The sequence below is a fragment of the Panthera uncia genome, chromosome D2 (genome assembly GCF_023721935.1).
Source record: "Panthera uncia isolate 11264 chromosome D2, Puncia_PCG_1.0, whole genome shotgun sequence".
Taxonomy (NCBI): Eukaryota; Metazoa; Chordata; class Mammalia; order Carnivora; family Felidae; genus Panthera; species Panthera uncia.
The window spans coordinates 79,833,571-79,856,634 of NC_064818.1; the positions used below are offsets into that span (position 1 = coordinate 79,833,571).

A 23,064-nucleotide genomic window follows, 5' to 3' on the forward strand; every position below is an offset into this window, starting at 1 on the left:
GGCCGAGCAGGGAAAGGGGGCTCGGGGTTCGAGCAGGGTGGAACAGCAGGGTCGTGAGGGCTGGGCAGCGTGGCCCGCGGTGCCCAAGCGTTGCATACTTGCCCCGGGGGCCACATCCAGACCGGCAGGCTGCAGGGGGTGCACGGCGCTCCTTGCTGGCCAGAACTTTGGGAGAAGAACAGCTGGTAATAAACGTTTGTGAACACGCATCGTGCCTTTACTGGGCTCCTGGCACGAGCAGTTTTGCTGTACTGTTTCGACTGGTCCTCACAATCACCCCGTGTCCTGTCACTGTGGCCATGGCCCTGCACGTTATGGTTGAGGAAGCTGGGGCCCACGGACTCCCCCTCGGCGGCCCAAAGTCACCCTAGTTAGTCAGTGGGACGACTCTGGTTCAAACTTAGTCTCTATGCCTGAGCGTCCTACTCCCACACCTTGGGGTGAGGTGAGGCCACGTCCATCACCTGGTCTTAGTTTTTCACCTGCTGTCTACCCGTCGCAGAGAAGGTTCTCCTCTTTCTGAATATCATCCTGGGACTCTTGTGGCGTAGGCTGGGGTGCGGGGTGAACGGACCGGGGCGCGTGGATGGGGGACCCAGGGCGGGTCTGTCCTCAGCCAAGGCGTGTGGGGAGCCGTGGGCTCAGCACCCTGCATCAGTGAATCGGCCGGGATGGGAGCGGGCCGCAGGGACAAGGGGGGCACGCTGGAAGGCAAGGACCCAGTTCTGGAATCCGTAGGGGGCTTGTCTCCGAGGTAAGCTCCTCCTTCGTAACCAGCTTGTTCTCTCTCGTTAATAAATTACATCAGGGCCCAGCATTTTAATTTTCAAAATCCTTATTTTTCCAGACAGTTTTAACTACTCATTATAGACAAGATGCTGTCACCCAACCCGCCGCCGCACATTTGCGTAATTAATGAGGCTCTCTGCGCCACGGCTTGTGCGGTTTTGGAACCGTGTTGCGCATCAAGAGTGTGATGCCGACGCAGTCCTGAGCTGTCCGCTACGGGAGGGAGTGACGGCAGCCAGGGGGTCCCTGTCGCCTCCGTGATCGCGATCTCGGACACGCGGGGTCAGAGACAGGAAGAAGTGAGGCCACAATTCCTCCCCGCCCCCCCCCCCCCCCCCCCCCCACCTATCACCCCCTTTTCCCCTGGACGTGGGCAAGCCAAGGAAACGAGCTGGGATTTCTCAGGATGGGACCCGTCCCTGGGGGTTGGGTGATCTACGCTCCAGCAACGTGTTAGCAATCCCAGATGCACTGGCTCCTGTTTTACCAGAACGTGAGCAGCTGTGCAGCTCCGGGTCCAGCCGGCTGGGGGCTGAGTTCCCCTTGCTCGTAGGGGGCCTGGTCGGGTGGGGCAGTCCTGCCTCCCGTGCCCTCGACGTCCTGTAAGTTTGTTGCCTGCTCACAAAGGCTGCTGACGAGCACGTAATATGTGCAGTCCGTGGCCCTGACGTCCCGGTGTAGCGTGTTAGTGAAAGGTGTGCACTGTTCCTTTGTGCTGCTTCGTGGTAGGATCGGGGAAGCCGTGGGCTGACAGCGGTGGTCATGTGTCCCTGTGAACCCCGGATGCTTTCATGGAGGCATGTCCTTATTGTTTTCACGTCAGCTCAAGGCCAGAAGCATCTGTTCTTTCTCACCTGAATATTAAGATATTTTACGTTTTCTGATGCCCATTCACGAAGTTATATTTTTTTTGATTCCTAGGGTCCATATTTTTTACCTTCTTCCCTCCCTTTAGTTTGGTTGGTCAGTCATTCATTAATTCATCAAATTAGGTATACTATTTATTGAGCACCTACTTGTGCCAGGAACCGATGGACACCAGGACTGCACAGATTAATGAGGCACGCTATCTCGTGCAGTGGGGACTTAGGGTAAATATTTTGAGCCCCTGACTCGAGGGGGGTGGATGTGCGCTCCTTCCTTCGTTGACCTCTGTCTTTTCATCTCTAAAAAGAGAATCTGGGATATATAATTTTAAAGATTATAGCTCTGAAACTCAATGTTTTCCATGCTGTACTCACTTGGCATCTTGCAGAACTCATGCTGAATCTGTTTCGTCGGCAGAGACTCCTCATCCGTCCCTCCTGCGCTGGCCCCTGCCCCCCTCACCACCCACTACTCACCGGTCCCCTGGCTTTCCGTCCCCAAAATGGCCAAGCCTGGGCCCACCTGGGGACTCTGCATTTGGCCACGTCTATTCTGGAAGGTTTACGTCTTGGCTCGCGTGTTGTCCCTCTTCTCAGAGACCTCTTCCAACTACCCAGCCCATCGGGACTGTTCCCGCCATTACCCTATCCCACGTCACTGTCATCGAGTGAGAGAACCAGTTCGTTGTCACCTCTCCAAGTAGAACGATGGGGACCGAGTACCTGATAGGTGGTAGGCACCACTGCTCGGTGCTGGGGAGATAGCAGTGACGCGGATGCAGCGTCGCTTGCCTTCCAAAGGCCAGCGCGTGAAACGAAGGCTGAACGACAGCTCACACACACACACACACACACACACACACGTGTACACACGGCTGGAGCTCCGACAGGGGTGAGGACTGTTATCTCGCTTTGCTCCAGCAGCCGTAACAGAATAGACTGGGGGGCTTCCACAACAGGAATGGGGTTCTGGAGGCTGGGAGTCTGAGGGCAGGGTGCCAGCACCCCGGCTTCTGGCGAGGACCCTCTCCAGGGTTGTGAACTCACACAGAGGAAGAGAGCTCTGGGGTCTCTTTCTCCTTTTTTGACGGGCACTGGTGCCAGAGGATCGGCACTTCACCCTAGTGACCTCACTAGCCTCAAGCACCTGCCTACGGGACACATCTCCACCGTAGTCACGTGGTGGAGGGCTAGGGCTCCAGCCCCAGACTGGGGTGTGGTGGGGGGGGCACACAATTCAGTCCATAGCACTTATGAAGAAAAACGCATCAGGGGAGGGGAGAGTGTGACCAGTTTCTAATTTACTCTGTTAGACGGGCTGGTCACCTCGGAGTAGGCGGTACGTCCGCAGAGATTTGAATGAAGTGAGGGAACGAGTCTCACGCGCAGGTATGTGGGGAGGGAGCTTTGTTGCCAAAGAGAACAAATTTACACATCCGTGTGTTCGCCCCACCTGAATTTATACTAGGGGATGCTGTGGGGTAGGAGTCTGTTCTCTCGTTCCATATTGATTGCCAGTTTTCCTAGGGAACGGTCTGTCCTTTCTGGAATGTCATCTGCCTCGCGTCTCCAGACCCCGTGGTTCGCCCTGGTCTGAGTATCCCGATGTTAATTAAGCCACAGCATCTTCCTTGTTAGCATTTCCCGGTCACTCCTGGTTGCTAGGATTGCAGGCTTGCCTCCATGGCCTTCTTCAACATCATCGTGCTACCCTTGACCTTGGGAATCAGGCTTCAGGTTTGCCGAGGAAAGGCCCGCATGAGATCTTGGTCGCAATAACTTTGAATTTACAAGATTAATTCGAGCTCAAGTGAGGCGCCTTCCTCTGGTTAACTTCGTCCATTTCTCCATTTGTCTGTGTTTACTGTAATCCAGTGCGGTTTTGTAGTGTTTTCATGAAGGTAGGCCTCGCAGCGTTTTATGATGCTAGATTGTCATGACGGCAGTTGATGACGATGATTGGTTTCTCTTGCAGCTAAGGATAAATCTGAGAAAATATTTGCACTAGCATTTGTAAAGCTGATGAGATACGATGGGACCACTCTGAGGGACGGGGAGCATGATCTCATCGTCTACAAGGTATACCACTTCATTGGTGCCATATTGCTAGTAGGACTCTTTCACCCGTCTCTGGGCTTCCTGGCCTGAGCTGACACTTCCTCTCTTTGTGAGGAAGCTGCTCTCTGGCTACAGTTCGTTATCTAAGTGAACATTGCAGATGACCAGCCTTTTGGCTGTTCCTGATGAGAGAGGATGATGTACGATAAATGTTAACATGAATTAATCTACAGGAATAAGGGAAATCATTAAAATAGTTTAGCAAATGAAAAAGAGCAAATATCATGATGGTTCAAAGGATTGAGGATAGCAAGGGATAGGAAAGAATTAGGTGTCGGTCCTTTGTGACTCGTGTTCGACATGCGTGTAATTAAACCCACAGGCGGAGGCAAAGAAGCTGGAGGACGCCGCGACGTACCTAAGCCTACCCTCCACGAAGGCAGAGCTGGAAGAGAAGGCGCACTCTGCCACGGGCAGGAGCATGCAGAGTCTTGGAAGTTGCACCATCAGCAAAGATTCCTTCCAGATCTCAACACTGGTGTGTTCCACGAAACTTACCCAGAACGGTGAGTTTGGGGACAGACCCGTGTCACCCCGCGGTTTCCCTCCCCCTCCCCCTCCCGAGTCCTGCTCGTGCTCCCCGTTCAGCAGCGGAAGCTTCGGCAGGAGCAGGATCACTGTCCGTGGGTCATTCACGCATCCTCCGGGACGGACGGTGTGGGCATCCATGGACTAGCAGGGAGCGTGACATCCATTGTGCTTCAAACTTCACTATAGTTTTGGTCTAAGGATTAACCTTAAAGAGAGATAAACCAGTGGGCTTGCTTTAAAAGAAAGGTTTTTGGCCAAAGGAACACAGCACGGCGTAAGGGGAAGAAAACACGAGACTTGGAGTCAGAGCAAAGACGTGCCTCTGAGCCCTTGCCCTGTGCTAATCCTGGAAGTGACCTTGAACGGGGGCCTCTGACACCGCCTGAACCTCATTTCCTCATCTAAGCACATATGTAGGTGTAACGTCTGTCTCAAAGGGCCTGGCGGGGGTTATGTGAGCTGGAGGAGGGTCTGAGGTGCCCACTCTGTGTGTACCTTCCCGTCTCGCAGCTACTCACTGAGATAATTACCAGTTACCTTTTTTTTTTTTAATTTTTTTTTTTAACATTTATTTGTTTTTGAGAGAGACAGAGACAGAGTGTGAGCTGGGGAGAGACCGAGAGAGAGGGAGACACAGAATCGGAAGCAGGCTCCAGGCTCTGAGCTATCAGCACAGAGCCCGACGCGGGGCTCGAACTCACGAACACTGAAATCATGACCTGAGCTGAAGTTGGATGCTCAACCGACTGAGCCACCCAGGCTCCCCTTTAGCTTTTTCAAGCTACAGAGTCACCCTCTGTTTTTTTTTTCTTTTTCTTTTTCTTTTTCTTTTTCTTTTTTTTATTAAAAAAATTCTTTTTATGTTTATTCATTTTTGAAAGGCAGAGAGAGACAGAGCACAAGCAGTGGTGGGGCGGAGAGAGAGGGGGACACATAATCCGAAGCGGGCTCCAGGCTCCGAGCTGTCAGCACAGAGCCCGACGCAGGCCTTGAACCCACAAACCGAGAGATCATGACCTATGCTGAAGTCAGACGCTCAACCGACGGAGCCACCCAGGCTCCCTCAGTTACCTTTATTTTTAAAGGTTGGTTTTGGTGGCCTTTCTAATTCCCCTGGCGGTGAGATAAGGCACCGGCTGATGAAGCACACTGAAATGCAGAGTCAGGTGGTGCCTGTGCTGGTGCTGGGCCGGCCGGCTGCCTTGAGTTGTTCCCACCGCTTGCAGAGCCCCCAGCAACGTGGCTGTGTGGCCAGGGGCACTTCTTACTCACAGCACACTGGACGCGGCAGTCCCTTCTGTATACTTCCTACCTTTAAAAATCGCATCCCCCAAATGTGAGCATATCACAGCTGTGCAGGGTGACTTTATGCTCTCTTGAAACTCAGCTGAAAAATCCAATTTGCCCTCTTAGCCACCCAATATGGATTTTGATTATTAATGTTTGTTGCTATCTTGAATTGTGTCCCTGGGGATTGTCTGTAAATCTTGGCAGGAGTCTCGGATTTGCCCGAGGGGTAGTCACTGTTTGGACCTTAACAGGATCAAAGGGGACAGAGTAACCCTCTCCTCTGGAAGCCATGGCATTGGATGGGAAAGAGGGCTGGGCAGTCGGGTGTACAGGCCCCGTTCCAACTTTCCGGGCCCGCCTTCTCCACTCCGTTGTATTGCGCTGTTTAGAAGGTGCTTCCTCACTGCTTGGCTCGTGAGTCAGCTGTGCGGGGGAACCTGGGGGATGCATGAAGGCCATTGGGATACGTCTCTCTAATGTCTTCATCATCACGGTTTGCCCTAAGCATTGCCCTAAGCTGGTGGTAGTCAGTAATCTCCGTGAGCAATTGTAAAGCCTTAACTGGGCATCGGGTTCTGTGTAAGCATGGGGAGGGCTGCAGAAAACACGGGGGGCTTGTGCGTTTAGTGCCCAGGGAGCACATGGTCAGCAAGGCAGGTGCTGGTTTGGGACCGCGTTATGGAAAGGATGCCCCCACGGGTCAGATGTTACTCTCTGGATACCACCCTGGTAGTTCACTAGTCTGATGGCTACACCGCCCAGGGCCTCCTTGAACTCAGGGCAGTGGCAGCCTCTCCGGGGAGTCACTGCCCCATGCATGTGACGCTTCAGCTTTCCATTACATGCTGGAAAAAATGAGAGCTGCTGTGTATTGTCATTTTCACTACATAGGACGCCGCCGCCGCCTTATGCTTGGGTCACGTTCCAGAAGCACGTTTGGAAGTTGTTATTTGGAACTTGAACACGTTTTCCCCATCCAAACAACGTCCCGAAGAGCAGTTAGGTTGGGAGGCTCCCCCACAGAATCCTTCATAACCCACGTATGGCTGGAGAAGGGGACTGTGAACGAGAACTCTCCAAGGTGTTGGTTAAGTGGCAGCCATCTCCCCGGGGGGTGATGTTGACCTCTCCTCGCACCTCCTGACTCCTCGGCCGTCATCAGTCACAGGGTAATTCCTTCCCTGGAACTGAGGGAGCGAGCACCCTGCTATTGGCAGCAGCGGTTGCCGGGCAACGAGGAGATTCCGACGTGATGCTCACTGAGAGTAAAGGGGGCGTCTTTTGTCTTTCACTGCACACCAGCCAATGATTCCTCTTTTCGGGATGGTGGTGTGGCAGGTGGTGTGCAAGATGGAGCTGCCCCACTTGGCGTCTGAGCACTGAGTCCCAGAGTCTCATTCGGGGAGTCATTTTTCCGCAGCCATGATTTGTTCCTGCGAAGTTCCGTTACTTAGGGAAAAGCAGCGGCTGAATTATTCATCGAGGTTTGTATTAAACATCTCTGTTCTCAGCATTACTGGATGCTGTGGGGGATAAAAAGGGAAGTTGAGGATGTGATTCCTCTCCTCAATTGGCTTCCTATGTAATTAGAGAGAAGTCACAAGACACAGAATCGATCACGGCCAAGCCGCGGTGGCTCCCAGGGATGAGGGCTCGGACAGGGAGCGCTGGTCTGACCCTGCTAGCGGGGGGCTGGTCAAGCTGTTTTCTTAAAACAGGCTCTCCCTCCTTGGAGGTGTCCTTACGCTGGCCGGTTGTACTTTTTCTCAGATTTAAGATACCGACGTCAGCCTAAGCCTCCCTCACGCCGGAAGTGCCGCTAACTTTGCGGGAATGGAATCCAGATAAGTGACTAGTTTCCATTGAAAAAACACTGGTAACTCTCATGAGGTGGAAATCTCCCTTAACCCTGGCACCTAGGGCATGTCTGGGCAGGATGTGGCCTTTCTCATACTCCATCTTCATTTACAAATGAAAACATGTTAGTTTTCACGATGAATGGCTAAAATTTTTCACTTCCTCATCATCTTGTGGATGGACAGCCACTGCTGTCTGTCTTCATGCTGGGTAGCTTGCTGAGCACTTTCTCCACATCACACCGTTTAATCCTGGCACCAGCCTTCCAGTTGGGCAACATCGTACCCATCCTTCAGATAGGTAGATTGAGTGAGGTTAGTTGCCCAAGGTCATATGGTGGTGATGTGGCCCAGCGGGCATTCGAGCCTACAGCTTACTCATTGCCCAGTGCTCCTGGGTACCGTCCCTCTTCATTGTCACAGCTTCCCCCCCCCCCCCCCCCCGCCCCACAGCTGTCCTTCGGGGGGGGGCAAATAAAGGAGAATGTGTGTTTTGGTGATCATCACACGAATGCCTTTTGCGTTGTTTAGTCCTTAGCAAGTGTCTTATGTCCCCTGAAATGCTAAAATTATATTGCCAAAATTGTATTTTTCTTTTCATTATGAACTGGGTTTTTTGTTTTTTTTTTTTTAATGGAGATACTTCGCGTAGCTGAAGTTTCTTCCCGATGAGCATAAACAGTCACTTGGAGGCACTTTGCTAATTGTGGTTTTTTTCACGTGATGGGATATTAATATACTCTCAAGTGGAGAATGTGTGGGCACATGTTCTTTCCTAGAGATGCTTTGGATTCTGTCCTCGTGCCTTAAAGAACATCTTGCTGTCTTAAACAAAATCATCTCCGGACATTGTCTTCCGCATTTAGTCTGTAAAAATGCATCCATTCAGTCTGTGGTTTTCCTATGAGAAAACAAACCAGATAAAATTCAACCATAGGAGACAAACAGCCCTGGTGGGTCAGGCCACAGTGAGGGCAGTGGTTGCCCCTTGGCCCAGGCTTCCCGTCACCTTGTAGTTTCTGTACCTGAACGTGCATTTCTTATTTTATGTCATTTAATTAAAAAATAAATATAAAAGCCATGTTCTCAGATAGGAAAAAACCCACTTGGTATTTCAGGACCGCACTTGATGGGCTAGCAGCCTTCTTCCAGACCCTCTGCTGGTCTGAATCTACCTTCTTGCAGGGTGAAAAGTTCAGCCCTTTTTTCTAAAGCTCCCGAATGCATTTTTTTTTTTTTTTAAGTTTATTTATTTTGAGAGAGAGAGAGAAAGAGAGAGCGCACGAGCCAGGGAGGGGCAGAGAGAGAGGGAGAGGGAGAATCCAAAGCAGGCTCTGCACTGTCAGCACAGAGCCTGACACGGAGCTCAAACTCATGAACCAGGAAATCATGACCTGAGCCGAAATCAAGAGTCGGACTCTTAACCGACCGAGCCACCCAGGTGCTACGCCGAATGCACTTTTAAGCTTCGACCTGGAATCATTTCATGGTAAATGTAGTCGGAAGTCATGTATTCAGCCATTCGAGGTGTCAAGTATGTTCTAGAAAGTAATGAAGCTTTTAGCGGGAGGAGGTTTCCAAGCAGGGCTGATCGCTCTGTTTCAAAGTTCTATGGAGAACCTCACCGGACGCGTGACGAAGGGAGACCAGGTTCTTGCCGCGAAGACCTGATGTCCGTTGTTCTCTGTTTCCAGTGGACCTGCTGGGGCTGCTCAAGTGGCGCTCCAACACCAGCTTGCTGCAGCAGAACTTGAGGCAGCTGATGAAGGTCGATGGTGGCGAAGTGGTGAAGGTAACGCAGACCCCGGGGGTGGCGTGGTGTGGTGTTCTTCCATGTGTGGGCGGATCCAGGCACTGCCTGCTCGGTAGCATGCGATTCCGTCAGAATCCCTCCGTCAGGTGGCTTCTGGTGGATGTTGCCATGCACCTCCACGTGGACAGACTCCCCCTTGGGTTCCGGTTGGTAGGGTGGTCTGGCTTCACGGGAAAGGAGACGGGCTTTGGATTCAAGCTGGTCTTGGGTTCTGGCTCAGGAGGTCAGAGCACTGAGAGCCTTGTCATGGCTGTTTGCTTCCCGTGTGATCTTGGACTCGTTTCTTAACCTCCCGCAGAACTCTGGAGAAATGTTAGGTGCCCTCTTGAATCTTCATCTGCAAGATAGGACAGTCAGACTAGGGTGATCCGAGATCCTTGGAGTGCTCCAATTCTAGAATTCTTTTCTTTTTTTTAATGTTTATTTATTTTTGAGAGAGAGAGAGAGCGTGAGCAGGGGAGGGGCAGAGAGAGAGGGAGACACAGAATCCGAAGTAGGATCCAGGCTCTGAGCTGTCAGCACAGAGCCTGATGCGGGGCTTGAACCCATGAACCATGAGATCATGACCTGAGCTGAAGTCGGACGCTTAACAGACTCAGCCACCCAGGCTCGTCATCCAAATCTATAATTCTTTTTTTTTTTAATAATTTTTTTTATCAGAGAATTGTTATTACTTCTGATACTAGAGCGTTCTATCCTTTTTTTGGCCCCGGTGACTTTTCCTTTTCTGTAAGGAAACCTGTTTCCGTGTTCAGTTTGCCCCATTTGGCCTGCACACGATCGGCTGGTCCCCACTGGTGGTGTTCTGTGAGCGAGCTCTCTGCCGCCGGGTCTGTCTGTCCCTGGCTCAGTCCTTCACCCTCTGTGAGAGGTGCTTGCAGCAGGAGACCGCCTTATCTCTGTAAAAATTAATTACTTAAAATGGCCTTAATTAAGCGGCAATATGGTTAACGTCACTATAAATTAATGTGGCTGCACCACTTTCTGAAACTCATTGTATAACCGTTGAAACATATCCTCGCCACTCTTCCAATTTTAATCATCTTTTTAGGTTTTTGTCTGCTACCTCTGGCTTGGACAATGCTAACTGCATTTGAAACTTCTCTGGGTCTTGTAACTTCCCCGATGCAAATGGAAGCTGGGTGAATAAGTGAATGTAACTCGAGGAGACACACAGTCAATGAAATTTTGTGCTTTTTCCTTTTGAAATCCCTGTATCCCATCAGGAATCAGCCGTGTTCCTGCTGGCCTATTGTTACACATAAGGAGATGATCTAGAACCATCTTGTCTTGTTGTCCTTCACTCCCCTCACCTAACCTAGTACCAAATCCTGGTGTTTAGCCCTGGAAGTGGTTTTCACCAGCCCCTGTCCTTCCTGTGTGTGCTGGCACCATGGTACTGTGTGTGTGACCTGTCCGTCCATCGCTGGTACATCCCGAGTACCCTGTAGTCCTGGAGAGGTGAACGGACGTGTCCAACCCACACGGCTGTTAATGAGAGCCAGGGCTGGACGGATTCCCAGCCTTCACGGGGCTCCTTTTACTCTGTTTGAGGACGTCATAGACCGAGTTCGTTCCATTCATTCCAGCCCCCCCCGCCCCTGCCCCCCACCTTGTGCACGTTCATAACTGCTAGTAGGGACACGACGTTGAACGGCGGGTTGAGAGCAGTGTTTGCTTCTTTGCTAAAAGATGCAGTTGCTGACTCTGGTGGGAGATGAAAATGGTGACTTGGGGCCTCCAGGGGATAGTCTCAGAGAGAAGGTAGGTGTCAGAAGAAGGGTGTTCATGGCTCCATGTGAGGGACTTCCTTCAGGATGCTGGTATCCCTGTACCTCTGCGGCTCGACAGCCAGAAAAACAAGACTCCGGCTCTCTGCTGCCGCGTTTCCGTGCCACCGATCCTGTCATTTGCCTGGGCAGGATGGGTAGAGCTATTGCAGGGACGCTATGTGAACCGAGACGGGCCACAGTGAACTCACGAGCTGGTGAGTCCATTGGCAGCAACATTGGGCTGTTACCAGATGGCGTGAAGTTTTGACCTTTGCAAAGATTTTATGAACTGAAAACGATGGGAAATGATACTCAAGTAATGAGGTGATGTGGGCTCCTCCATAATTGCAGGGTTGGTAAAGCCCTTGATGGCTGGACCAGAACACCTCTTGGGCAGCGAGGTGCTTTGCTTCCCCTGCCTCTCACCCCACTTCCTGGGATGAAATCGTTGTGTGGGGGGGTTGGGGGGGGCAGCACAGCACAATATAATGAGGCTTTATGCACTGGTGGGTCTCGCATCTCTTACTAGGTTTGGGAGGATGTCCCCTTTCCCGAGGGAGATATGTAGTGTTGGGTTTGGGGCTGTTGCAACGTTTCACAGCGTAAGGGGGAGCAGTGGGGCAGGCACTGGTTTGGGGAGCAGGTCCGAGTGGTTGGGTTCCTCAGCCTGAGTGCTCAACCCATTCGAGACCCTCTGGGAGGACCTGAAGGCCCTTGTGGTTCTGTGTGTTCTATGCATGGGCTGAGCCATCCGGGAAGAATGTGGCCCAGACATCCCATTCAGCCATCCTTCTGACACCCTTGCTATGGGGCTGTCTCACCTGTTCTTTGGTTTTTAATAACAGCTTCATTGAGATATAATTCACATACCATAAGATGCACTCTTTTAAGTTTACTTATTTTGAGAGAGACAGAGAGAGCAAGTTGGGGAGGGGCAGATAGAGGGGGAGAGAGAGCATCTGAAGCATTCTCCAGTCTCCGAGCCGTCAGCACAGAGCCCGATGCAGGGCTCGAACCCACACTGCGAGCTCATGACCTGAGCCGAAGTCGGATGCTTAACCGACTGAGCCCTTCATTCCTTTTTATGGCTGAATAAGAACCATCCCAACGTATGGCTATGCCACAGTTGTTCTCTCAGTTATCAGCTGGTGGACATTCGGGTGGTTTCCCCATTTTGATGTCTAGGAGGAAAGCTGCTGCGAATATTTGTGTACAGGTTGTTGTGTGGACGGGTGTGTTCCATTCACTTGGATACAAGCCTACGAATGAAGAGGTTCCCGTGGCGAATATACGTTTAACCCTTGGAGGCGCTGTCTAAGCGTTTTCCAAACCCATCGTGCTGTTGTACATCGCCACCAGTGATGTGCGAGGCGTCCGTTTCCCCCGCTTCGTTGCCCGCCCCATACTTCCAGGATCGCTCATGTCTCGATGGTAGCATTCTCGGTGGGTGTGCAGTGGTAGGTGCCTGTGGTTTCGATTCGCATGTCCCCGTCGCTTCTCGGCCTTTTGGCTAAAATCAAGTGCGATTGCATGCCCCTAGTGACTAATGATGATGTATCTGTATTTTATTCTCTTTTACGCCAATGTTCTGTCATGTGGCACACTGCCTGTTCTTGAACTCCTCCACAAACAGGGAACTCATTACCTACAAGATGGCCTTTCCTGGTCCGTTTGACGCTTCTCTCGGGGGAGGATGGGGATGGGCTTGGAAGACAATGTCCAGTGCGACATAACTTTGGAATCGTGCGATTTTTTTTCTTTCCTTAATTACTTGATGATGGTTTGTCATTCTATGCTCTGATATTTACCTGGTGAATTCTAGTAGGCTATAAAAGGAATTTCCAAGTTGCTCTTGAATAAGACGCGCTTCTTGGCGCCCCAGGTTTAGAGTCTCACACCTCTTCTGTCCTTGGGCATCTGGGCCTCTCGAAGGTCCTTCATTACTCTCAGCTGGAAGCGTGTCTCTCGGTGACTTCTGCCCCCTCCCTAGCCCCGGTCCTACACTCGGAGTCCGGGACGAGGCCGACCCAGCCTTCGCAGAGCTGGTGTTGAGTTCTTTGTCGCCAGCCTGGTGAAGACCAGGAAAAGGGGTAGAGAAGACCGAAGGGGTGGGGACTGTCAGGCATGTCCCTGTTGCCAGGCCTCCTCTGCTTGGCTCAGGCTGCCATGTCTTTGCTGTGAGTTCGCTCATCTCAGATTTTTGTCTTGTGCCTTGAGTGGCTCGGAAAAGTCCCCGGAGTGCACCGCTTCTTTGGAGACTTCTGCGGGAGATGGGTGTTTGCGTATTGCCGAAGATAGTAGCCGTTCTAGGTTGGGGGAAAGCTGCGTGAGTTTACTTGGTCTGCTGACATTTGGTGTATCTCCAGTTCCTCCAGGACACCTTGGATGCCCTCTTCAACATCATGATGGAGAACTCCGAGAGCGAGACCTTCGATACGTTAGTGTTTGACGCTCTGGTAAGGAGCCTCTATTTTCCATCTATTCCGATGTTAGGGAGGCTTTCATGCTGCAGCCTTTGAAGCTGGGGGAGGGCAGCGATCTGAGAAGTGTTTTCGGTTGTAAATCCCATCAAGGCATTGGGTTTGAGAGGCGGGGAGTAGCTTTCAGTGGAACATTATAGTTAGGCCAGTATCATTTCTGGAGTAAGAAGAGGTAACTTCCGAAGATGTTCTTGTTCCTTAATTCCCACCATAGCGCAGGTAATTCAGATGAGGATTCCAGAATGGCTCACGTTATCTTGCTAATGAAAATATTGATGAATTTAACAGGTATTTATCATTGGACTAATTGCTGATAGAAAATTTCAACATTTTAATCCTGTTCTGGAAACCTACATTAAGAAACACTTTAGTGCAACATTAGCCTACACGTGAGTTCATTTTTCTATGTTTATTGTTCAGTGTCTTTTTCATATGCTTTTGTCTGTGATCGTACATCCCCCTCCTCCTGCCCCACCCCCCCCAACTCTGAATTTCCTGGGATAATTTTTATTACTGTTTCCCTTATAACAGACCTAAACATCTTGTTGAAAGAAGATACGCGATAAATTACCATAACGTTCTGGAATAAATTCTGGTTCTCCTCCATACCTTCCATTTGTCTTTGAAATTTTCAGTTTATGTTCGATGAAACTGATCTATGGATGCGGAGTGCCTGCCTCACCGTGGCTTCCTGACCAGCTTTTGGCGAAAGAATAAATGGATGTGTTCCTGGTTTGAGATGATTGGTTGTCTAGTGTGCATACAACTCAGTTCTCAGTAGATCTTTTTGCTCTTTAAAGAGGGCCTTCCTTTTTGTTCCAGATGCTTCAGCTCTAATGGGCTTGGGTTCTGACTGCCAGCCTAGCTGCTCTTAACCCTCCCGCCATGTCCCCATACCTGCCCCTCTGGGTGCCTAGTAAGCAGGCAGAGCAAATGTGTGGTATCCCGGCCCGAGAGGTGGCTCACTGGGTGTTGACCAGCATAGTCTGGGAACCCTGCTTAACCCACAGCACTGTCACTTCCAAGTTTACTTTTCTTTTCTTTTCTTTTCTTTTCTTTTCTTTTCTTTCTTTCTTTCTTTTCTTTCTTCTTTCTTTTTCTTTCTTTCTTTTCTTTCTTCTCTTCTTTCTTTCTTTCTTTCTTTCTTTCTTTCTTTCTTTCTTTCTAGCTTATTTATTTATTTTGAGAAGGTGGAGGGGAGAGGGGCAGAGAGAGAGAGTGGGAGAGAGGGGTGGAGAGAGAGGGAGAGAGAATCCCAAGCAGGCTCCACCCTCCGTGCAGAGCCTGATGCAGGCTCCAGCTCACAAACTGAGATCATGACCTGAGCCGAAATCAAGAGTCAGATGCTTAACCTACTGAGCCACCCTGGCGTGCTGAAAGTTTAAATTTCTTAAACCTCTTTGGGCCTCAGCTTTCTCATCAGTAAAACAGGCACATCTTAGGGTTTCTTGAGAATTTCAATGAGTTATTACATGTTAAACGTTTGGAGAAATCCTTGGTGCTTAGAAGGCACTAAGCAATAGTTAGGTTTCATTATTATTATAATACTTCTGAGGAGTTACTCCATCTCTCTTACCAGGGGATTTGTTGGCATTTATTTAAACTTTTAATTGTGCGAGTTGCAATTAAAAAACATTTAAATAATTTCTTTAAGAAAATTCCCCACCGTGGAATCGCTAGAGATGGTCGTCTTTAGTGCCAATAACTTCAGTCAAAGCTCTCGTGTGTCTGGAGCGTATCTGTTTCCTTGCCTGCGTGCAGCCATGAACACAAGGCCAGAGGTCTGATGCTGGCTCTTTGTATGACGTCAGTCATTGTGTCCCTTGGCCCTTTCGTGTCTGCCGTGAGTGCATGTCTATTTATTGCAAGGCGGTGGGCGGAGCCCCAAGTGGGCAGAGAGCGGCCACATCCTCACGTACACAGAACCAGCTGTGACGAGTCCTTTGTGCTTGCTGGTAAATGTTTGTTTCCGACGGTTTGTTCTCTTAGTGGAGCTGTCCATTTTGTGCTTTGGGCAGTCCCTTTCAGACCGTGAGGAGGGCTGACCGAGCGGGGCCATCTTGCCAGGGCGGACGAAGCAGGGTTTGCGGAAGTGGCCTATGAGCTGCTCCTCGTGGGGCGGGATCTCCCCACGCATCACGTTCACACTCCTGCTTCTTCGTGGAATTAGGACCAAACGGCTCTTCTCGGATTAGCTTTTGTATTGGGATTTCAGGAAATCAGCTCGCTGAGTGAGCTTGCCACGCTGTGTTCCAGACCTTGTGTTGGCATCGCCCATTCTGTGCCTTTGCCATAGGAGGCCAAGTGAAAGTCGGGGAGTCTTTGGAGAAACAGAAGTACCATTTTATCTTTAAGAGATGATGGGATGGAGTTGAGAATCGGTATCCTCCCATCCAGCCCCTGTAATATGCTGAAAAGCAGATTCATTTTGGAAAATAAGTGTTCTTGTGTTTTGTTTTGTTTTGTTTTTTGATTTTTAAGCGTTTATTTATTTTTTGAGAGACAGAGAGGGTGTGAGTGGGGTAGGGGCAGAGAGAGAGGGAGTCACAGATTCCGATGCAGGCTCCAGGCTCTGAGCTGTCAGCACAGAGTCCGACACGGGGCTCGAACCCACGGACCAGGAGCCGAAGCTGGTCGCTTAATCGACCGAGCCACCCAGGCGCCCCTCTTGCCATGTTTTGGTAAAGAAGCAATCCCAAGTGGTTTCTTAGTTCGAATTTGAGAATTTTAAGCCTTGAAATGCCAAAGGAGGTAACTGTGATTCATGCATTTCTAGCCAAATCACGGGAAGTTGTCTCTGCGTTAATGGTCTCTGGGCCAGGGGAAATTGTGGCACTGGGTATCCTCACGGAGGGTCTCCCAGCCACTGCCCCTCTGGAAGCCTGGGCAGGTACAGATGGAGCTGAGACTCTCTCCCAGATACTTCCTTTACCTCTTCCCTTTGGTAACGTGGAGATCTTCAGCCCTCTCCGCAAAGAACCCCAAGACAAGAAACGAGAGGTGACTGCAGCAGAGGACCTCGCAGTGCCCCACCTCCACCGCGGGCGTAGTCTGGGTGCGGGAGCCCCGCGGAGTCACCGGTGATGCTGATGGCGCTGGCGGTGAGGGCGGACTGTTCCTCCGGGAAACTAGCAGAGCTTCTTTCCGGCCGCAGAGCCACTTTGCCCGGAGCTGGTCCAGGTCTTGCCTCTGCTCAGCGGATGCTCCATTTGGTCTGTGCCTCTCAGCGAGTACCAAGGGGGCTCCGTCTTTGTGCCATTACAGATGGCCTCGCTCATGCGGATGTGGCTCTTTTGACATCCTGCCTCATTTATTTTCTGGTTCTGGGTCTTTCTTTTTGCAGATGATTCCATTAATTAATTAATTAATTATCTGTTGGGAAAATTCCCAAAATGTGTTCTGTGGAATTTCTCTTTCTATTTCCTGAGGTATCAGTGGGTTTAATAAGAAAAGGTAATCTGGCCAATAAGCTTGAAAAAGTAAGTTAAATCAGGTGAAACGGATTTTCTGGCAGGACCCTAGATGTCTTCTGCTGTGCCTCGAGGGCCACCGGAAGACACGTGTGGTGAGCTACCCTCCCACCGTGGGAGCCAGGGAGCCACTGGGGAGAGGACCTCTCCGGCCCAGATTCTTCCTAACACCTTGCTCGGGTGCCCCTCTCTTACTTTGGAGAGTGAAGAAACTCTCAAGTTTCTTTACTAGGGTTCTGCAACCTGATGAGACTTAGAAATGACTTCCCATCTGCTTGGTCACCCAGAAAGCTTCCCCCCTCCCCGCTCCTTAAATGTTTATTTTTGAGAGAGAGAGAGAGAGAGCGCGTGAGCAAGAGTGGGGAGGGGCAGAGAGAGAGGGAGAGAGAGGTAGTGAATAAGGCTCTGTGCTGACAGCAGAGGCTGATGCAGGGCTCGAGTCCACGAACCATGAGATCACGATCTGAGCCAAAATCGGCCACTTAACCGACTGAGCTACCCGGGCGCCCCTTGAAAGCTTTTTATTGTGGTTTATCAGGACAGTGGTTACTCTTAGGGCTATTCTGAGGTCATCCTTAATGCAAGTTACAGTTGCTCTTACGGGTATCTTACAATAATCTCGACTAACAGTCTGGGTGCGTACGGGCTCACAACTTAGCTGGAAATGCTGGCCGTGCCCTACCAGGTTATCTTTATGAGCATAATGAGTATGTAAAAAGTCACAGTGAATTCTTGTTGATGACATGGGAAGTTGGGGCTCATAGAAGTTTGGCCGATGGTTGTTGGACAGACTGCACATTTGTGGCTAGTTTTTGAATTATGGTGCGGCCCGATACACCAAAACCAGAAACCACGTTGAAGTTAAGCTAGCTGTTCTTTTATGATTCAGAAGCATTGCTTCAGGGTCAGCCTTCTGATCAGTGAGCAGTGATTATTCGTTTATGGGCCAGTAGTAGTAGAAAATGTAGAAGTTGGGGGCAGAATTAAAAATTCACCATTGCCACGACTGCCTCTATCATTTGAAAATAAATGCATGCTCCGTGTTAAAAAAAGAAACATTACAAAAAGCATTACAAAAACATATATGGCTATGAAGAAAACCTCTTCAATTTTATTTAGCATTGGGGAAGCGAGTGTATCTGTCTAAGCCTGGGCTTCTTCACTTATACGTTAAGGGTAATATACCTGCTATTATACCCAATTATTATTATTATACCCTAAAATAATATTTGCCTTATTGGGCTTTTGTGAAGATTAAATTACATAATACATTTAATGCTTAGAAAAACCTCTAAAACTTAGAAAAAAAGGCTGGTTTTTTGTTCAGATCTCGCTCCTCTGAGTGTTATTTTATGGCTCACTTTTAATCTGTTTCGAATGCATTTTATAAATAGGCATCTACGGATAAGTGTGAACCAAAAGAAGAGTGGCCCACTTATGTGTTTCTGTCCCAATTAGGAATTGAGGTGTTGTAATTTTCTGAACGCGTTAATTGATTTGTGATTCTATTACGAATAGGAAGCTGACAAAAGTTTTAAGAAACTATGTGGACAATGCGGAAAAGCCGGGAATAAATGACCAGCTGTACAAAGCTATGAAGGCCTTGGAGTACATCTTCAAGTTCATCGTGCGCTCCAGGATCCTGTTCAATCAGTAAGTGTCACCAGTGCTGGCCCTCCTAGGGAATTTTAGGCGATCTTTTACTTCCTTTCTTCTCCTTCTCTGTTCCCCTCTCTCTTTTCCCTCTTCTTTCCCTTCTCTCTCCTTCTTCCTCCCTTTTCTTTGCTTTCTAGCATGACAGAGCAGTAATAGATAGCCGTGCCGGGTTGGGGTCGCCCACTCTTAGGGTAACTGCTCCCCACGCTGTGAAATGCGAGCACAGGTTTGAACAGCAAGCTCTGTTCCCAAGTCTGAAATGTGTGCGTGTGAGTGAAATACTGACCGCTGATGTATTCCAAGTTTATCAGAGGTAGTGCAGGGTGTACACGAAGGGCTCCGAAGTTCGTGCCAGTGTATCTCTCGATAGAAAAAAAGGCTCAAGAGGGCAAACAGTTAAAATAAGCAACAATGTCAGAAGGCTAAAACCAAGTTAAATTGCCTCCCTTGGGAAGACTGGAGCTTCGGCTCTTTCTTTCCTTCAACCACAATAATATTTTGCTTCTGGAGAGAGATTCTCACGTGTGGAACTTCCAGGTGAATGGGCTTTCAGGTATTGAGGTCAGTGACCTGTTTCTCCTACTTTGTGGATGAATGTGTGCATCGTTTTTGAACCTTAGAGTGGATTGGGGGTGTTGGTGACTTTGACTTTCTTTTTTCATAGAGAGCGGTAACCTTTTTCCAAGCGTCTGTGATTAAGAGCTGTGCTCAAGCCAGAGTTTCCCAGTTAGCCCACGTTATGGAACTGTGTGACTGAAGAGATGTTGCGAAAGGGGCAGACTGAGCGTTGAGTGTTGAAGTGGGCTCTCTGTGCTTGTTTCTTTGGGAGGATGGCTGCTTTGGGTGACCTACTGTGAGTGATGATGGTTCCTGTTGATTATTCAAGGTTGACCTTCTTGTTGTGAGTTCTACACTCAGACATGGAGTTTCACAAACTGATGTTCCTTTGATTTACAGAACACACATCACCTTTAAGAAAAAATTTTTCTTAAGGTTTATTTATATTTGGGAGAGAGAGAGAGAGAGAGAGAGAGAATGTGCAAGTGGGGGAGGGACAGAGGGAGACGGAGACAGAATCTGAAGCAGGCTCTAGGCTCTGAGCTGTCAGCACAGAGCCTGACGCGGGGCTTGAACTCATAAGCCATGAGATCATGACTTGAGCCAAAGTCGGTCGCTTAACCAATTGAGCCACCCAGGCGCCCCATCTTTTAAAAGCACAGTGCTTTGTGACTGTACGATTGAAAACTGGGAATTGGACCATTGTAGACCCAAATTAGTCCCTTTCTGTTTCTCTTCATTTTATCTTTGTTGGCCTGAGGTAGGCTCCTTCAGAAGGGCCCAGGAGAAAGGGATGGTATTCCGAATCCAATCTTGTGCACACCGTGGTGCAAATAAAGCCAGAGGAGCGAGTTATTGACTGCATAGACCTGGAAAAGTGATACACAGGGCGGGACCCACCATTGATTAGAGTGGTGATCAGTGGTTAACTGCCCCTGTGTTATTGGTTAAGGATTATTGTGCTTGTGTTCTCTCTGGAGTTGACGTGATATAGACAACATTCTCTACACTGCCATTTGAATGTATGAAGACACACAGTTTGAGGCCATCATGCTGTCATCCTCAACTAAGATATCAAAGGCCTGCTCTTTGTGCTAATTGTAGGTAGGTATGAATCTTGCTGTAGACTGAGCTTTCTCTTAAGAGACAAGGCCATTGACGATTTTCCCGCCGTCAGCTGTGAAAGATGACCAAGTAAAGTAGGCTTTGTCTTCCTGCATTTTATTTTATTTTATTTTATTTTATTTTATTTTATTTTAATTTTGTTTAATTTAATTTTATTATTAAATATAATAAATTAATACAATTAATTCTATGAAAATGAACTTCTTGTCACCCTCTCTCTCGTTTTTGTATTTTTCCCCACTAAATTTAAATCATTAGTTACCCTAAACCAAAATCTGCACTAAGGTGAGAGCATGAACTTGAGAGAATGGAATAGGCAGGTGATATGTATAGGTTTTGTCATGTTTTATTTGAAAGAAATTTAACCTGGTACAATTTGTAATCAGCATGACATCGAGTCAGGGGTTTGGTGATGCTCATTTCCTTCCCAAACACACTGCTGACTTTCCTTCTCATTTAGAGATTAGGAATCAAAAGGAACGTGCATTGATAATCAGTGTGTTTCTGCTATTGTAGTAAGTGCCATAATCTTGTACAGAATAATGCAGCTGGAAAAGATTGGGGTCACCCAAGTGAACCTTTGGCAAAGTTAGTTCTTTCTCTTAATCTCTTTCAATCTCCAAATACAAATGGCATGATATCTTACAACCATGGCCCATCAGTGTTGAATCTGATCAGTCTTCCTAGAGGTTAGGAATATGATTGGCTTTGTGTTACAGGAAAGCCTAGCTTCACGTGGCTTCACCAGATGAGCTTTACTTCTCCCTAACTCCATACACAACATCTAGCCCAGAGGAAGATTCCGGAACTCATGCACTTGTTCCCTGGTTTCCCCATGTCCTTGGCTCCGTTTGCCTTTCTGCTCTACCATACTTAGAGTCTGTCTCTTTGTCCTGTGGTCCTGAGGTGGCTCCTGCCCCTCCTGGCATCAGACCTGCATTCTAAACAGCAGAGAGAGGAAGGTGTGGCATGAACAGCCCCCTCGGTACTCTCCTTTTTAAGGAACTTTCCCACTCCCTACAAAGTGCCACGTGCTTTCATCTGAGTGGCCAGAACTATGTCACATGACCACCCTAGATGCAAGGGAGGTTGGAAAAGACTTTTATTTTTTTTCTAAGTGTATTTATTTATTTGGAAGGTGGGAGAAGAGGCAGAGAGAGAGAGAGAGGGAATCCCAAGCAAGCTCCTCACCTCCAGCACAGAGCCCGATGTGGGCTCCAAGTCATGAACCGTGAGATCGTGACCTGAGCCGAAACCAAGAGTCACGCACTTAACTAGCGGAGCCACCCAGGTGTGCCTGGAATAGATTTTCAGATGGAGTTATTGATGCTTTCCAGAAAATCAGGGTTGTTTTAGTGCAGGAGTAAGGGAGAAGTGTATATCGGATAGGTGATTAACATTCTCTTCCTCCTGCTTTTAACCTGAATTGCTGTTGCCTGACAGCTCAGAACGCCCCTAACTTACTCTGAGTTACTAAGTTCTACTTAATTAGGCCCCTGAGAGCTGTTCTCCCTTTTAGTTTGGGGGTCAGTCTCAGAGACTCCTGTCACTAGTACCTCCTTGGCTTTAAATCTCCGGAGCCCTGCATGACGCACAGACGTGATTACTGTCTCTGCACAAGTGGAGCGAAATGCTCAGCAGATCCTTGCCTGTGACCCGGGGGAGGGTTTTCGGTTCGATATCCTTAGGAGTGCCTTTGTTTTGGCGCTTGGCAGCACGGTATTGGCATTGACCGTGATCCCTCTGCCGGCCTTTGTCCTGGAGTGGCCCCAGCAGGGGGCCAGGCCTGATCCCAAAGGCGTTTCTTTGCTTGGATGGCTTGTTTGTGAAGAGCTGGGACTGTTCAGGACAAAAGAGCAGAGAGGTCGCAAGGCGAGCAGCGGCAGTTGCCAAAAGGCCGTGAGACTTTCTAAGGCTCCCAAGGCCCTTGTCTGGGCATTCCGGACCTCATCCGAATACTGTAGCTAACACGAAGGTTTTGACGACGAGGTCCTTCCCTCCTGCCTTCCCTCCTGCCTTCCCTCCTCTGCCTTCCCTCCTCTGCCTTTTCCTCCTCTGCCTTTTCCTCCTCCCTCCTGTAAGTACCTAATGGGCTTTGGAGCCCTGACCGTACCCCTGAGGGCAGAGAGCAACAATATGTTCCTTCCAAAACTTAGAACCCGGTTGTAGCCACATTATGTAGATAAGATCAGGTTCCTGAGATTCAAACCTGTAGTCTGAAACTGCTGAGAACTCAGACTCTGTGGGAAGGAACAAGGTCACGGTCTTCAAACCGTGGACCGCGGGACTAAGGACTTGAGGAGGGTCTCGCTCTCCCCACCCCCACCCCCATTACCCCACCGTACATTTCAGGAGGCCTTCATATTCCTGTTTTGTACAGGCCGCTTAAAGAGAAAGCAGTCCCGTGTCCTACGCAGATACCGGGAGCATGTGCTGCGTGACGAGATGGGAGCAGCTCTCTGGTGTGGTGTTTTCAGAGCCGGGGGAGCAAGCAAGCCAGGGTTCCCATTTTCTTACCTGCACCACGTTTGTTACCTTGGGAGAAAGACAGTTGTGCTCACAGCTGGAGGCGACAAGAGCGTTTTTCTCTTTGCAGTTGGAATAAACGTTAGGGGTCCTTTATTTTTCTCCTCCTTTCAAAACGGTCGGCTGTGTTTTCGGGGATTGTCCTACGTTTGCAAAATTCCCGGCTAATTGATAGTCATTATTCTTCCAAAGAACAAAGAGGTGAAACTTTGGA

General features: G+C 49.3%; 1 protein-coding gene across 1 annotated transcript in view; it reads left to right on the top strand.

Moving 5' to 3' along the window:
- The window catches only part of DOCK1 (dedicator of cytokinesis 1), a gene marked incomplete at its 5' end in the record, with an annotated part of 461,308 nt that overhangs the window by 45,756 nt on the left and 392,488 nt on the right, over nucleotides 1-23,064 (top strand). Inside the window, 6 exons of the mRNA XM_049646029.1 lie at nucleotides 3,631-3,734; nucleotides 4,096-4,279; nucleotides 9,145-9,242; nucleotides 13,402-13,491; nucleotides 13,804-13,904; nucleotides 18,504-18,638. Coding sequence (XP_049501986.1) covers nucleotides 3,631-3,734; nucleotides 4,096-4,279; nucleotides 9,145-9,242; nucleotides 13,402-13,491; nucleotides 13,804-13,904; nucleotides 18,504-18,638 — 712 coding nt within the window. The remainder of the gene's footprint in view (nucleotides 1-3,630; nucleotides 3,735-4,095; nucleotides 4,280-9,144; nucleotides 9,243-13,401; nucleotides 13,492-13,803; nucleotides 13,905-18,503; nucleotides 18,639-23,064) is intronic.